Below are 12,470 nucleotides of genomic sequence, written 5' to 3'. Positions count from 1 at the left end.
AATTTTTATCTCATAAAATAAGGCAATTCATCATCCTTAAAGGATCCTTCAGCTGAGTCTTGTGGACTGTTGCTGGAATAAGGAATATTTTGTCAGTGATCTTCTCTTGCATGGTTACTGCTAAGTAGAAGTCCTCAGTTCTGCCAACGTTTCTTCTAAGAATGGTTTTGGTGAGGAGATAAATAACAGAGATGAAAGGCAAGGGGTTATTTCAGTCTTTGTGATGAGTCTTATTAGTTCTCTGATCAGCATCATAGATGACTAATTCTCCTGCTCTCTACTTTCATTGTCTTTGGTAGAAGCTCCAAGATTTCCCCTTGTTTTCCTTCCTGGGAGAGCTGCATACCACAGCCATGGCTTTAATCCTTTAATCCTCAAATGTCCAGTTAATGCCTCCACCTATTGACTACCTCCTTTCGCAATAGATTATTCTGTTCCCCACACAATTCATGTCCACTGCTGGATCAGGCTGTTGCCTCTGGGTATGTGTTTCATGCATTTGGTAGCAAATGAACAGTAAATTTCAGCCTGAACATCTTCTGGGATAATCATCACACTTCTAGTCTTCATCATCATTACTTGAATTCCAGCTAACTCACCACTATTTGAGAATTCCTAAAATCCATTGACCTCCTTCTACACTGAAATAATGGCAAATATCACGCCAATAGTATCTCACATCCTTTTTTCTCTAATATGCTCTTATAAATATGGGGCACTTGATGTGTTGTTATGACAAGGAAATTCTTTGACTGAGAAGTTTGCAAATTCCAAAGTAGTATTTGTTTTATAAACAAAGGTGCTGTTTTCCTTATGCCAGCCTCTTTCTGCTTCTGCTTGTCCAGCAGTCTGTTCTGAAAGGCATGAAGCAGCTGTTGGCTCCAAATCAAAACTTGCAGTGCAGGGAGAGTTATGTAAAAGTCCTTTGTGTGAGAAACGTACATGGCAGCAAATGGTGAAATTGGAGTACAGATTCATTGAGGGGAGATGGCTATTCATGGCAATGTTGGTTTTTTTTTAACTTGATTTGTGCATAGAACGAAAGGAAAAGTAGAAGATACTGGTTTTTTGGTTGGTTGGTTTGGTGGGGTTTGGTAGGTTTTTGTATTTTCAGAAACACCTTTTCTTGTTGCTATGTTGTGGGCTCACAATTTCCGTGCTGCTTTGCACCAGTATCGCCACTGGCTGCAGAGGGGCTGGAGGGGCTGCAAGAGGTTGTCTAGCTCTTTCCCCTGCCTCAAGGCAGGGTATCTGTACCTAGGCCATTTCTGAGGGATGTTGGTATAATCTGCAGAGGAGATTCAGCAAGTCTCCTAGGCCATCTATTTTCGCTCTTCCCTGTTCTTACATATAACACTTTCCAAGTGTCTGTTTGACACCTTTTCCTACCCGCAAAGACACTCATCTCTCCCCTTCCACAGGTGGTTTCTTTTGAACTCATCAGTCCCAACTGATTTTAGCTTTTCTGTTCAAGTAATATTTTACACAGCCCTCAACATCTTTGATGGTTTCCTGTGAACACTCTCAAAATGTGCCACAAATTTCTGGAAGTGTGATAACCAGAACTGGATGCACAGTTCTTGTACTGATTTCATAATAGCAAGACACTGTTGACTAATACTCTGCTTATATTGCACTGCAGACACAGTTCCTTTTCTGCTGAACTGCTCTTAAGTGGTCATTCTCATGCTGTATATTTATAACTAATCTGTTCCTGCCCAAGTTAAGTATTTTCTATTCATAATGAATTTAATCTAGATTGTTAAACTGTTTCTCCAAGCCTGTCATTTAATGTATTCACATGCCCTTCTAGTTTCTTCTTATCTGTAAATATAATAAGCACAGCCTATAATCCACCATCCTGAACCTTAAGGTACATTTAAAATACAACCCATATGGAAGTCCCCTTGATAGAGTTTTCCAGTTTGACAGTGAGCCATTGACAGCTTTCCTATGGAAAGGAGCATTCAAGGAGTAACTGCAGGGAGAGCACACTTCCAGTAATGAAAATGTAATTTGAGATTGTGTCAAAAAGCTTTACTGAAGTCTGAAACATGTGGCATCTAATGTTAAGATCTGAATCCTGCTCTAAAAGGAGATTGGATTGATTTGACATGATTAGTTGTCAACCTGTTAAGAATTGTAAGATAAAAGTAACTCCAAATGTGTCGGAGTTTTCACATCATTCCTTTCAGTCTCTTAGTTCCAAATCAGCTTCTTGATTGAAGAAGACAGGGAGAGAGCCTAATGTAGATTCTGGATGTTTGGGATTGTTAAAGCTATGTAAATATCTGGGGAGCAGTATGTGGATTCAATGATTTTAGCTAATGGTCTGTTCTATACAATGTCTGTAACCACAAAGAAGGATCTGAACAGATGATTGTTTAAGCTAATCCAGCAAGTTAAATACTTTTGAATCTAATTTAGTTAGGCTATATCTTTCTTCTACATGCGTATAAAGTGAGACAGATCATGTCTATAAGGGAAGGCCAGATCATGACCTCTGCTTGGAGCAGTTCAAGGCTGCTAATGAAAGCATAGTAGCTGAAAGGGGCAGCCTGTGGGTGGCTCAGTAAAGGCAACAGCAGTACAAAGTCAGAAGATGCTGAAAGCATGGAAGAGAGTGGCAAAGTCACCCTCTGTGAGGGAAAAGGACAGCTTCCAAGCTACCCAGGAAATGTTCTTTTTCTGCTGCTTGCTTTGTTGTAAATACACAAAAGTAATGTATTGTCATTTACTTGTGGTTCCTTTCAGTAAGAAAACCTCACTGTGTGAAGCCATCATGTGGTTTCAGCAGTCCTTTGGCAAAAGGCACGCTATGTACAGCTGAGAGTGACTTAGCTAAATTATATCAAACTGCAATGAAGAGAGAATATCAATAATCAGTTTTAAAGATTTAGGAAAAATCGGGGTGGGGGTAGGACTACTGTAGTGCACTGTGTTGGTACATTAAAGAAAAACCTTACTTGGACAGGAATAGATAAAACATCATATATTCAGCAGCTATGACTTAAAATATCAATATATTCTAGATAGAATAATTACTTTTCAGGTGGTAATTACTTTTCAGGTGGTGTTTGTTGTTATGAACTTGCGTCTGTAAATTAAAGATATGAAAGCAGCTGGTTTCTTGCTGCAGCCATGAACATGTTTCTTAGCATACAGCGCATTTCTTTACCACTGCTTTGACTTTTGCCCTTTTTTCAGTCACCTTCCAGTCTGCTTCCTCTCAGTCATTTTTAATAGAATGCCTTTTTTGATTACAGAAAATTGGTTGATACACTTCTCTAATGAAAATGCTAGGCAAATGCTCCTTCTTGGAACTGACATCAGGAATGTTATACAAGACATTCTTAAATATGCTGGCAGCTGCCCTGCATGTAATGAAATCATGGAAATTAGAAGTATTGCACTCTCTGTGTGGCCAGCTCAGGACTGTTTTCAGTATGTTACCCAGTTTTGCTGTGAATTTCAAAAGGAACCACTTTTCCTGGATTTTTTTGGGGTCTTTCTTCAAAATGCATGTTCCCACTATCAGGAAAATTATCCTGAAGCACAACTCCTTTTCTGGTTGTTGGTTTTGTTGTTGTTGGTTTTTGGTAGGGTTGGGTTTTTTTGATGGGTTTTGTTTTGTTCTGTTTTTTTGATCGCACACAATATCTCATGCCTGCACCCCTTTGTACCACACTGTATCATTCCTCTTGCAGTAGTTTATAGTCTTCAGAAGACCAATAACTTTTCTGGTAGAAATGCACGTGGTGGGTAAAACCGTATTCCCACTGCAGCCAGCAGTAAAATTCCCACAAACTTAAGTGGTTTAGATTTCACATGCAGTTTCCAGTCTTCTCTTGTATGACACTTTAGTTAATCCTTAATACATTCTTAGTACAGAATGTATCTAAACTCGTGAAAGGTAGAAGAGTAGTAATGACACATACCTTGTGTTTTACTAGCATTTTTCCATGCAAGGATCACAATTTATGAACAACTTATGAAAAGTCATTCATCAAACTTTCAAAACAACTTATGAAAGACAGAGTGCAAGGAATGGATATTATTCTCATTCTCCTAAATGCAGAGAAAGTAGAAGAACCTTATCTCTGTGGCAATGGGTATGTGTATATAAATGGAAGTGCTATCCTGGTTTCCATGTTACCTTCCTTTCATCCGTGTTTTTTTCACCTATTGCTTCTCTGTCTTTGGTGTATTTTCATCAGATATTCTGAGTTTGAATTTTCCAAGACAAATCTAATTTTCTTTACCTGTTTTTTAACACTGTAGATTCTTCCGTACTTTCTTTGTTGGAGACTTGCAAAAGTTCCTAAAGTAATGGCAGTTGTGTTTGTTAGAAGTAATATTATTCCATCCCTGTCAACAATTAATAGCAGTTTTAAGCAAGAGTCAACCGAAAAAAAACTTAGCCCAGATTCATATGCTGTCACTTAACACTTGCTATTGGAACTAGCAAGTTCTGGCTTGAGGATGGGAAGCACTTAAAGGGGACGGACGGTAGCTGCTTTGGCTGTTGGAAAAGGAGAAACAGAAACCTGTTTTCACCTTCTTCATTCTTCTTTTCTGTTCAGCACGAACATTCTATTCAACAGCAGTCAGAGAAATGTGAGGGTTTTCTTATGTATTCTGGTTTGGGTTTATTCATTGCCACAGATTTGCAAGGGCCTTCTAAAACTAAAATGCAGAGTGGCAGGGATTTGGGCTGAGGGGTGGCTTGCGCTGAAGCTAGAGTCACAGTGATGCTCAGTGTGAAATCCAGTTGTTCTGAAAGAATAGCATGGAGATGGAATAGGGTGTCTACATCACTACTGTCTTGTTATGATGCCCAGCCTTACTGGGCAACCTTACTCTCAGATGCTGCTGTTGGCACAATGCAGAGACAGCTTACAGAAGAAAGCCTGATAACGCCTACACTGGTAGGTGTACTGGAGAGCACAGAAATCTGTTAGAAGCAGATTTCCATGTGCATGATGCGATGCAAACAAGATGGTTTCTGGCATGAAAAGCCTTCAGTTGAGACATCAAATCATTAAGAATACTATGGCCAGAAGCTTTCATAATAAATTACTGTAAACTCATGAAAGATTGATCTTTTTTGATCTGAGAGAAAATAAATCAACAGTATGAAGTCAGCTCTATTACAGTTTCAGACAAGAGACTATATTACCCTTTGCCTTAAAGATCAGACAAATTACTATTTTTACTTTACATTCTCTTGATGAGGATAATGATAAACATCTGTCACTTTGCTGCTTAGCCAGCTAAGAATCCTATTGCAATCTGTAATTTAAACAGTGAAGAAAAAAAAGTACATGGACAAACTGTACTTTATATAGACAAAGAAGAAGAAAAGAAAGAGAAGTCAAATGCAGGGGAACTGGGAAGGGCATTTTCAGTCTGCAGTACTTGGCTAAAATCTGTAGATATATGACAGATATATGATTTTCCATTTATTTGGTATTTCACAGGGAAAACTACAGTTAGTTTCTTTTCAGACATGGAGGCTAAGGAAAATAGTCAATCTGCATGCTGTGACTTTTTGGCCTGTGCAGTTTATTAATGAAATGAGTAAGGTTTATAAGGTAGTGTGTCTACTGATGTTACAGAATTGAAAACACTATTTTTCCATCCAGAGTTCTTTGAGTGTCCTCTACAGTTCGAAGATTTTTAGGTAGCACTGCTAATTATTTTTAAAGATCAGATGGTTTTCCAGTAATTTTTCTGTAATAAAAAACAATCTGAACTTTCGAAACTTTGCTAAATATATTTAGTTTTGTTTCTAAATGGTACATTGGATCTTATTTCTTAACGAATTACAGCCACCGCCATTTCATTTAGGCTGGACTGACCAAGGCATGGTTTAGAAGGAGTAAATGCAAAGTGGTCTACCTGCCAATGCTGCATGAGCAGAAACACACCCTGTGTTAGGAGATTAAACTAGGAATCTCTTTTTTGGCCCAGCAAGAATGCATTTCATGCAAGGAGGAGCCTCTTTAGTGATATATTTGCTTATCTAGCTCTCATGGTCTTTCACTAATGGGTTAGCTACTAATTTCAACTGCTCTGGGAATCTGTAAAGCATAGTGATGTGCAAATTTTAGCTAAATGCTATAGTGTAAATGGAGTTGTGCTGACAGGGATCTCGCTAGTATATAACTAGTTCTTGTTACCAGTTAATGCACTTTTTCAAGTACTTTCTATTTCTTCATGTTATGCTTCTAGGTACCAAGAGAACAGGTTTATATTTTATTGTTAATGCTAATACGGCTTTGGTGGTTATTTTCAGGAAGAAGCATTAAATGTCAATGCTTTAGGAAAGAACATTGTTCTTTGTACTTTCCAGGTTGAAATTCCATTATTTTGGCATATTTGAGCCTCAGAGAGCAGTTGGATTTTTACAAAAAAGCTACTATTATTTTTTTAGGTTTTCTTATATTTATACAGGCCAGACCGAAGCAAGGTACGTACCTTTTAGATTTCAGTTAGTTCCTGGTATTTTCTTTAATTAGGTCAACTGTTTACATACAAAGAAGTATTTTTTCTGTCCTATGAAAAGGAGATCTCTAATATATAATCCAGCCGATGTTATGCTGAGCCTTCAGCACTGGAACCAGTGATGCTTTTGTAGTTTATCCTTCATAAATCCTTTGTTTATATAGGTGCTATTCACATCTAACAAGTTTGAGGCTGAACTGTGGTATTTGTCACAACTGAGTCAGCCTTAAGTAACAAGGATGGGTTTTACTCATAGGAGGGTAAAATTCAAAATCCAGACTTGCAGTGCTGCTTTCCTTGCATGAGTCAAGCTGTCTGAATCTGAATGGTAAAAGATTTTATAATAAATAATATAGTAAGTGATGTGAGACATTTCTTGGGATTTTATTTTCATTCTCTGTCTGAAGACTTTCTTTTATATAAAATTACAAATTTGTGTGGAAATATATAATGTAATTTGTGAAAAAGGTCTTGTATCTTGTATTGCATTAATCTTTAAGGTCCAAATTTTGTGATGCTAAATACTAATGTTAAACAGGACAGTAATTCATATTTTAACCCCCAGACATTCTTTGTGTGATTTATGTTGCTGGATTACTACAGCTTAAGTCCATTTCCCCCCCAACATATTTCCAGTTTACTGCAGTCTGAAAGACTTGACCTTTTTTCTTCTATGTAGACTGAAAACGATGAGAATGGCCAAGCAGACAATTTTTCAATGGACCCCCAGCTGGAGAGACAGGTGGAGACAATTCGAAATCTGGTGGACTCCTACATGTCGATTATCAACAAATGTATCCGCGACTTGATACCAAAAACAATCATGCACCTTATGATCAATAATGTAAGTAGCAGCCAGGGTTCTAAACTATTTTATCATGTCTGTCAAATTCCTTACTCTCAAACATACCTCTTGAATACAGCAGCAACAACAGCATGTACTAAACAGAACACACTCCCGTAGATGTCACACTCTTAGACAAAATACTCCAATATTCCATTAGAAGTAGGAAGTTCTGCAGCCTTCTCAGAGGTTGGCACACTGCTTTGAGTGCTTACTCCAAAATGCTAATGATGCAGTTAATTTATATCTTAATCAGAATATATGTTATTATTTAAAGGTAAATCAATGATCTTCGGGTTTGGTGGGTTTTGGGGTTTGGATTGGGTTTTTTTCTCTCTTGCTTTTGATATAATAGGAGAAGGGAGTTGGGAGCTCCATCTAGGCAGTCCTTGAACTCACGAGAGCAGAGTTGTGCTTCCTTGATTTTCAGTTTGTAGCCGTTTGTCATGGTTTCTTAAAACAGTTCTTATTTTATTTGGGTTTCTTTATATTTTCAGGTTACCGTTTTCAAGGGATAAATTTAGAAGCTTTGGACACTGCTGCTCAGATAAGCAGATGTGTTTGGTTGATTTACTCTGTGTGTCTCTTAGATCTGATGATTATTTCGTTAAAGAAATGGTTTTGAGTTCACTGGTTTTTCACTGCATGGGGATATCAGCCCTCACTTTCTGGCAGAGTCAGAATCAGAGTTTCTGCCCTTACTGAAAACTAAACTTAGTATTGGTGCCACTGCTGCCATATAAATGTCTAATGGGGAGCACAGCTCCCGTTAGTTATGGGTAGCACCTTTTCTGTGAGGTCATCAAACCAATCAGTCTTTACAATTTCAATATACTATACGGCAAATCTGGGTAAAAAGTAGCATTTCCTTTCAACTCAGAGCCATCTCTAGCCTTCATCTGATGGATTTCATTAGCCCTGTGGAATTTGTGTTGTACTTAAAGTGTTAGGTGCCTGGACTGGAAATTTCAATGGGATTTCCTGGTATATATACTAAAAGCAGAATTTTTGCATGAGGGCAAGAGATACTCTATTAACTTCTTTAGGTTTAGGGGAGTCAGGCTCTAAATAATGCTCTACTTGTGGGTGATTTTTTACAAAAGAGCATGGGAACAACGGAAGTGCCCTTTTTTTCCTGAAATCAGCCATGCTGTAGACTTTATAGGGTGTTCGTGTTCTCTCTGCTCTTTTCAGAACACAGCTAGCAACTTGCTGCTTTGACTTAGCACAACTCCGGTGCCTTTTGAAAGGGCTGGCTTTTAGCTCGTATTTCATAAACTGCAGATTGGCAAGTAGTTCCTTTTGAAAGTTTACACTAAATTTTCCGCCACTCACCTCGTCATATGGAATAGTTTAAGGGTCTCTGAAGAGTGTGCTCTACTCAGAAGCAGAATATTGTTAGTTACATCGGTAAAGTCTGCCATGCTGGCTTACCATGGCACACAAAACCAATCGACTTAAAACATCATCCACCTTTCAGTTGACCTCATAGTCCATAGCTGTGTTTGGGCTTGAAAGTGAGCTAAGACCAGCACCTCGATCCTAGAATTTAAATGTGTGCAAAGAATCAAAACATTTTAAAAGTCTGTGAAGAGCGACACCAGAAGCATGAGTGCACTTCTTTCTGTGCAGCCTAGGCAGTAAAATACCATATTTTACAACAGCTAAATATATTTTTTAAAAAAAATCAGCACAATTAAAAAGAGAAAGAAATGCTTTAATTAAGTCTGCTGAGCCATGCCAAAAGGCTGCAGAAAGACCTGGAAAGCAATGGAGCTGTGACAGAAAGTGGGTCCTGTTAAGTTGTGTGTGTTCCTTGGAGTCTTCAGAAGTCCGACCCATTCACCAGGAGCTAAGTAAAAACACCCTTCCTTTCTCCCCCTTTTTCCCCCTTAATGAGCATATTTTGAACTTTCTGCTGCCCCATCATTTTGCCTCCAAAACTCTGGAAAGAAACTGATCCCAAGGAGTTTGTTTCCATGACAATTGTAACCTCCCAAGTCCTGCTAGTTCTTCCTTTCCACTTTGTGGGCCTGTAAATGAGCACTTATAATTCCAGGGAAGTATCAGATTCAAACTCAGTGTACAGAAAATAATTAGATGCTGTCCCTAAGCATATTCTGAGGCCTAAGCCTAAATCGTTGTATTTCAAATGCATCCATTATTCTTCCCTTAGGGTGGATGTTGATTACCTTTAAAGAAAATACATTTACCACACAGAACTGCATTGAGTTACCATTAGCAATTCAAACATGCACAAACAAAACACACATTCCAGAATTTGTATTTCATGGTGCCTAGGCATTGCCGATTATTCACGAGGGGTGGTCTTACAGCAGACAGTGTATTATACTCCGTAAGCAGTGCTGATATCAATCTCAGCTGAGTAGAAAAACTCCCAAGTACTTGCTACTGCCAAACTTAAGGTTAAGGAATGGGTTGTGTTTGCATTTGAAGCAGTGATATATGTTGTAGCCTGCCCACTGAAGAATGAAGCTGCAAGCCCACCTTATCCCACTTCAGTGTGACAAGGCTGGCTTTGTGGCATTAGCATCTCAAATGCTTGCTATGATTTGGCTTTGACTGCAGGTCTGATGTCTGCAAAGGCAAATGTTTTAAACCATTCCTGTGAGTGTGTTTTCTAGAAAGGAGCAAAGGTGTGAGTAAGTGTCACTTCCCCTTCCTTTTCCAAGCTGGAGACAATAGAGAAAGTAGCTATTATGGAAGATCTTCCTCTGTCTAGTACAGTGCATCTGCTTGCAGAAGGCAAGAGGCTGATCCAAGAACCATCCTTAACACAGCAGTCTTCCCCTTCCACAAGTGTTCCTGCTAGTGGCAGACAGGAATCTCTCATGATAATTGTCACAGGCTGATTTTTTTCAAACAGATATTTGTGGTTTAACAATGCTTTTACAATCAGCTCTGGCCTTAATCTAATTTTAGGACTTCTTTTTTTGAAGTGATGCCATTAAAATGCTCATTTCATCAAGTAGAATGTGATGCTGTTTAACTATGATATCTGCTTTTAATGTGGAGTTTTTGGCAATCATGAGGAAAGTAGTGTACTCTGGCTCTTGATCAGTACCATCTACTGGAAAACAGCATGAGACTCATGGAAAATTTTTGCAGGCATTGCTAGGAATTTGTGCATCTCCTGTCATACATGAATGGGAAATGACAGCCAAGCCCAAGCAATATGGTTTTAGTTCCCTGTAGATTCTGTCCTGGCCTTCTTTTCATGCTAGGTGACCATAAAGGGTTCCATGCCCATACACTCTGACTGCTCTTATTGACCTTGTCTGAACACAAACATTGCCTTAGTCTAACTGTCAGGATTTAAATCTGTGTTGCTGAACTAGCACAAACATGGGCAAACAGAGCTCAGGTTTATATAATCAGAATCTTGGGAATGTATTATTGTTAGTATCTCCAGCTCAAAGAAGCTTTATAGAGCAAAAAGCCAGATGAGAAATAGATCAGAACAGCAATGAAAGTCTCAAATGCAAGGATTTAGTAGGTCAGCAGTTAGTATATTTACCACAGTCTTACTCAATCAGAGTACCTCTAGCTTTTTCTCTCTCTTAATGTGGCCCAGATTTCCATAACCAGGACAGCATAGCAGAAAATCAATATAGTAAATTAGATTACTTGGAGACTTCTCCCTTCAGTTTGAATGTGTGTGGATGGGATATTTATAATCTGACAAAGTTGTTGTAGATGAAAGACACCCTCTACAGTAAGGTAAACTGTTGCTAAGAAACTAATTGACAGGGATGTTATAAAGCCTGAAAATTCCCATTCCCAGGGGAATTTAGTATCTGATGGTATTGCCAATCATAGACGGCTGCTATTTACCTCTCAGCCATTTAAAATTGGACCAAAATGCCAGATGACTCCTAGGCACTGCTGGGAAGCCTGTTTGAAATGAACTGTAAACATAAGTGTCACCATAGAGAGGTAAACCAGTGTTAACTCCCACCGTGTCCAGTGTTTCAAAGATAGTTACAAAAAACAGGCCGCAGTGCCTTGTGAAGTGACTGCACAAAGTCATCATATCCTCACATGTGAGTCGTTGTCTCAGAATACAGCCTCATAATTGCATTAAGCCCATCTGTGTGCAGGCAGCTGCTAAAAGGTCCTGTCCATCCTTTTCCAGCTGTTTTGCCAGCTGCACATGCCCGCCTTTCCCTGGGTCACAGCTAGACCTCAGGCTGCTGCACCATCAGCTCAATATGAGTTCAGCGTATTTTAGTCCCTGATCTGACCTAACAAAAACTGCATGACCAGTAGAACTGTTGTAAGGTAGTAGAAGAAACTGATTAAATGGAGGTATGTCTCCTGGTTTCATGGATCTCACGCTGTATTTATTCAGTATTATATTTTCAATAGGGTTTGGCTTTTTTTGTTGGTTTTGTTTTGTTTATTTGTTTGGTGTTTTGTTTGGGTTTTTTTTGTCTGACGAAATAGGTAAAAGAATTTATCAATGCAGAGCTCCTGGCTCACTTGTACTCTTCTGAGGATCAAAACACTCTAATGGAGGAGTCGGCCGAACAGGCACAGAGGCGAGATGAAATGCTTCGCATGTACCAAGCACTAAAGGAAGCCTTAGCAATCATTGGTGATATTAGCACTAGCACTGTCTCAACCCCTGCACCCCCTCCTGTAGATGACTCTTGGCTTCAGCAGGCCCGCAGGTAAGGATCCTTAAATCTGTATTGCAATGAAATTTAGGACCAGCAGACATTGCCAGCATCGGTAGCTCCCCTCCTGCCTGTCTTTTTGGACAGACACTCCTGCAGTCTTTAATCACATTTGTGAGGGAAAATAAATAATTTTCCCACATATGCATATCCATGGATATGTATGTGAAAACAGACAGAATATCTGCCTTGTAGAAGACCATCCTGTGGATTTATAGTTTGTCTGATGCTTCAGATAGCAGCCGCTTGTCACCCCAATTATGCACCCACAGAGCCTCTTCTTGCAAGCTCTGGCTCCATGTCCTAGAAAATCCACTTAACATGATTGGAACTCTAATATTAAAATCCATTAAATTTGCTTGCCCAGGGAAGTTGTGAATGCTCCATCCCTGGCAGTGTTCAAGGCTGGGTTGGACAGA

General features: G+C 39.1%; 1 protein-coding gene across 3 annotated transcripts in view; it reads left to right on the top strand.

The window, feature by feature from the left end:
• DNM3 (dynamin 3) overlaps window positions 1-12,470 on the top strand; it is a gene marked incomplete at both ends in the record, with an annotated part of 179,496 nt that overhangs the window by 146,798 nt on the left and 20,228 nt on the right. For all 3 annotated transcript variants that reach the window (XM_080622830.1, XM_080622829.1, XM_080622828.1), the window contains 2 exons: window positions 7,187-7,351; window positions 11,819-12,045. In XM_080622830.1, coding sequence (XP_080478956.1) covers window positions 7,187-7,351; window positions 11,819-12,045 — 392 coding nt within the window. The remainder of the gene's footprint in view (window positions 1-7,186; window positions 7,352-11,818; window positions 12,046-12,470) is intronic.

This window comes from Psittacula echo (genome assembly GCF_963264785.1).
Source record: "Psittacula echo genome assembly, chromosome: 7".
Classification (NCBI taxonomy): domain Eukaryota; kingdom Metazoa; phylum Chordata; class Aves; order Psittaciformes; family Psittacidae; genus Psittacula; species Psittacula echo.
The sequence above is the reverse complement of the archived record's forward strand: the minus strand, read 5'-3'. Positions and strand labels throughout refer to the sequence as shown.